General features: G+C 35.5%; 1 protein-coding gene across 1 annotated transcript; it reads left to right on the plus strand.

Moving 5' to 3' along the window:
* The first annotated feature begins 386 nt into the window (after window positions 1-386).
* On the plus strand, window positions 387-3,377 carry LOC114376079 (nuclear pore complex protein NUP50A-like). The gene is made up of 3 exons (XM_028333998.1): window positions 387-517; window positions 626-708; window positions 1,632-3,377. The coding sequence occupies exon 3, from the start codon at window positions 1,689-1,691 to the stop codon at window positions 3,048-3,050; it is 1,362 nt and encodes a 453-aa protein (XP_028189799.1). The 5' UTR covers window positions 387-517; window positions 626-708; window positions 1,632-1,688; the 3' UTR covers window positions 3,051-3,377.
* The last annotated feature ends 220 nt before the right edge of the window (window positions 3,378-3,597 follow it).

Raw genomic sequence — 3,597 nt, forward strand, 5'->3', positions numbered from 1 at the left:
AGTTTTACCATATACTGCATAAGTAATGCACAACTTTTTTGTAAAAGAAAGCTATCAATAATATTTCGATATACCTCTCTTGTTTTTTAAATTATGTTTTAGCTGCCAAATTTTAACAAATGTTCTCAAACTATTTCTGTTAGCACTTAGCATATTCGTCCACTGCTTCATAGTTCCCATCTTTCTTTCTCGCATCTTAACTTTCCCATGTACCAAAAGAAAAATTATTCGTTAATAAAATTCTAAAATTAATTTATTTTAAAGGCAAAATGTTTATCCTTAAGTAAGAGAACATTACTACAAATTATTATTATTATTAAGTTAATTAATTACTGTATTATTCAAAGACAGATAATAATGAGATAATATAGGAGTTAATGTTATAAAAAAAGCCACGTGTCTATATTCTGAACTTTTTTTTCACCTTGAGAGAGAGAGATACTGGTGCCAGCTATGTAAGTATATTGCTGCCGCTATCTCTTCCCTCTCTCCGCACTCACTCTTCATCGTTTTTAGGGTTTGCACTCTCCACTCTTTATCTCTTCATTCCTTCTTCTTACATCTTTTCTTCTCATTTTTAATCTTTACTTTTTTTCTTCTTTTTTTTTTCTCGCCGTTGTAACAGAATATCACGATTTTCGTTTCGCCAATTCGTGAAATCGAAAGATTCCCACAGAATTGTACGAATTATTGTTCATTTTTTTGTCTGTAAGTACCCTTTGCCTCTATGTTCCTTCGTTTTTAGCATTTGAATTGTTCCTTTCGCTATTGTTTTACTATTTGCCCTAGTTTTTATGTTTCCTCTCCTAGAAATAATTCATATTACTTTTGCCACCCAGGTTATTGGGAACAGTATTTTTGTTTCCCAGATTCCTCTGATTGGTTTTGTGATTCCAATGGTTTTTCTTTTCTGTTAATCCTCATGTAATCTTCTCTCGCTTTTATTTATTTATTTATTTATTTTGTGTCTTTCTACATTAGATGAGATTATTTAGGGTTCTGTATACTGATGCTTTAAAATTTAGAGCTAGGCAGCGTCTGAAAATATGGTATTTGAAATCTTGTTATGCTTAATCGGTGTTAGTTGTTTATCTTGTAACACCGATTAAATGTTCAGACCGAATACAAACTAGTCGAATTCAAATAATACATTAGCTATTTACTACTTTGAAATAATAAATTGCAATTCTTTTATATTTTACATTGTTATATTTACTTACCGGTTCTTGTGTAATGTTATGCTTCAAATGCTTTCTTGAGACGTTTATTCTCCCCCATTAGTTTGTGTTATTTTGTGATGCTCTATGGTATCAAATTATTATAATTTATTTATAAGGTACAAATAATGTGAGCAGATGTACTTAGCATGAATAATTTAGGTGCTGGTGTTTACTAAGCCTTCTGTAGTTTTCTTATGAAGAAAATAATATGGTTACCTTGTTAAATTTATATAGATGGGATTTCTAATCTGCATATGTTTTTGTTGGTTGGTATTTTCTTAGTTTATGGTAGTTTTCCTATAGTGTGTAACTTGTTATGAGGCTTAATAACTTATCCTGTGTGTGATTTTGTTATACATATTATGCATCATACGAGGAGATAATAAAAGAATTGTAATTTCCTGATTGCAGCTACTGTCGTGCTCCAACTTGGTAAACTAGAAGTTCATTTATTGTTTTCATTCTTCAATGGGGGATGCTGAGAATGCCCTTCCACCTACAAAGAAAAGGGCTGCTGGAAGGGAGCTCACTCGAGACACTCCCATTGATGATGAGGAAGATGCCCCCGAGCTTGAGACTGGCACTTTCAAGAGAGCCAGTGAAGAGGTTCTGGCAACCAGAAGGATGGTCACAATTCGTCGCAAACAGACTAATTCTGCTCCTTCTGCAAATCCTTTTGCTGGAATACGCCTGGTTGCTCCCACTGAATCATGTGATGATCCTGCTGAGATTACTACTGAAGTACAATCAGCTGGTGAGAACGCTGTTTCACATGATTCAAAAAGTGGTGAAGGTATAGCTAAGGATTCCAAGAAAGCTGAAGATGGGAAAACTAAGCAGTCAGAGTTCAAATCTGATGAGGCAGAGGATAAACCTACTGAAGGTAAGGATGCTGCAGAAGAAAGCAATGCAAACAAAGAGCATACTGAAGAAAAGGAAAGTTTTGATGACAAATCTGAGGTAGATAAAGAACAAAAAAAGGATGTCACTGAAAGTGGAAATGAGGCTAAGAAGGATGCTACACACAACGAGAGTGCCAGCAAGTTAGATAAAGAACAAACTGGGGATGGCAAGGATTCTGAAAACGATGATGATAAGAATGAGAACACTGACAATGTGGATAAGAAGGACAGCAAAGCTGAAAGTGCAGAGCCAAGTGCTGAAGGTGGCCATTTGAAGTCATTTCAACTGCTCTCAAGTAGCCAAAATGCCTTTACAGGTCTTGCTGGTACTGGATTTTCTAATTCCTCATTTTCCTTTGGTTCCATTTCAAATGAAGGGTCTGGTTCTATTTTTGGACTGAAAAGTGATAAGCCTTTTGGTCTTGGTTTATCTAACAATGGAAGTTCTCTTTTGGGGGCATCTGGGGCCTCTGCTATTTCTAAGAATGAGGGAAGTGGTTTAGCAATGCAGGAGGTTATAGTTGAAACCGGGGAGGAAAATGAGAAAGTGGTTTTTAATGCAGACTCAGTATTGTTTGAGTTTGCTGATGGAAGTTGGAAGGAACGTGGAAAGGGAGAACTGAAGGTTAATGTTGCCAGTGAAACCAAAAAAGCCAGACTTCTTATGAGGTCAAAGGGAAATTATAGATTGATTTTGAATGCACGACTTTACCCTGATATGAAGCTCACAAATATGGACAAGAAGGGTGTTACTTTTGCCTGCCTCAATAGTGCCAGCGAAGGGAAAGGTGGTCTTTCAACATTTGCCTTGAAGTTCAAGGATGGCTCCATAGTGGAGGAATTTAAAGCCGCTGTTATGGAACACAAAGGTGAGACATCCACAGTTCTTAAGACCCCTGAAAATTCTCCAAAGGCTTCTGATGATTGATAGACACTCCTTACTCATGCCTCATAAAGTCTGTCTTCACAAAGATAATTTGCTATTCTGAGTTCGTTTGCCCTTGTGTGGCATAGTCTATTATAGTCAAATTAGTGTACTTGAATTTGAGTCAAGTCTCCAACTGATAATGGAACTTAATTTTGGATTTAGACTCTACACAGTTTTAACGCTTGAACCCTGAAACGTTCAATAGTGCTGTTATTTCTTGAGCCTGGAATTTTGTCAAATTTCAAAATGACATATATTGAACTTTGCTATTGTGATGTTACCGTGACAAGATCACTTTTTAATTGAAATAAAAACTACTTTATTTTAGCTGTGAACTTTTCAAAGATATTCATTTCTAACCGTTGCAGTCATCGGCAGCACAAAAAAAATAGAGCACAACTCACTCACCTAGTTAGCGTCACCTAAACCTTGCATTTTTTATTTTTTTTGTGGGTTTCCACTCATCAATATCAATTGGCTAAGTTAGATATAGTGCTGCATATTCTGTTTTGCTGGAATTTATCTAATATAAGTGATAAAATTTATT

This window comes from Glycine soja, chromosome 11, assembly GCF_004193775.1.
Source record: "Glycine soja cultivar W05 chromosome 11, ASM419377v2, whole genome shotgun sequence".
In the NCBI taxonomy this organism is placed as follows: Eukaryota; Viridiplantae; Streptophyta; class Magnoliopsida; order Fabales; family Fabaceae; genus Glycine; species Glycine soja.

Excerpts from the sequence above, each read along its gene's own strand:
- LOC114376079 (XM_028333998.1), top strand. The coding sequence starts at position 1,689 with ATGGGGGATGCTGAGAATGCCCTTCCACCTACAAAGAAAAGGGCTGCT.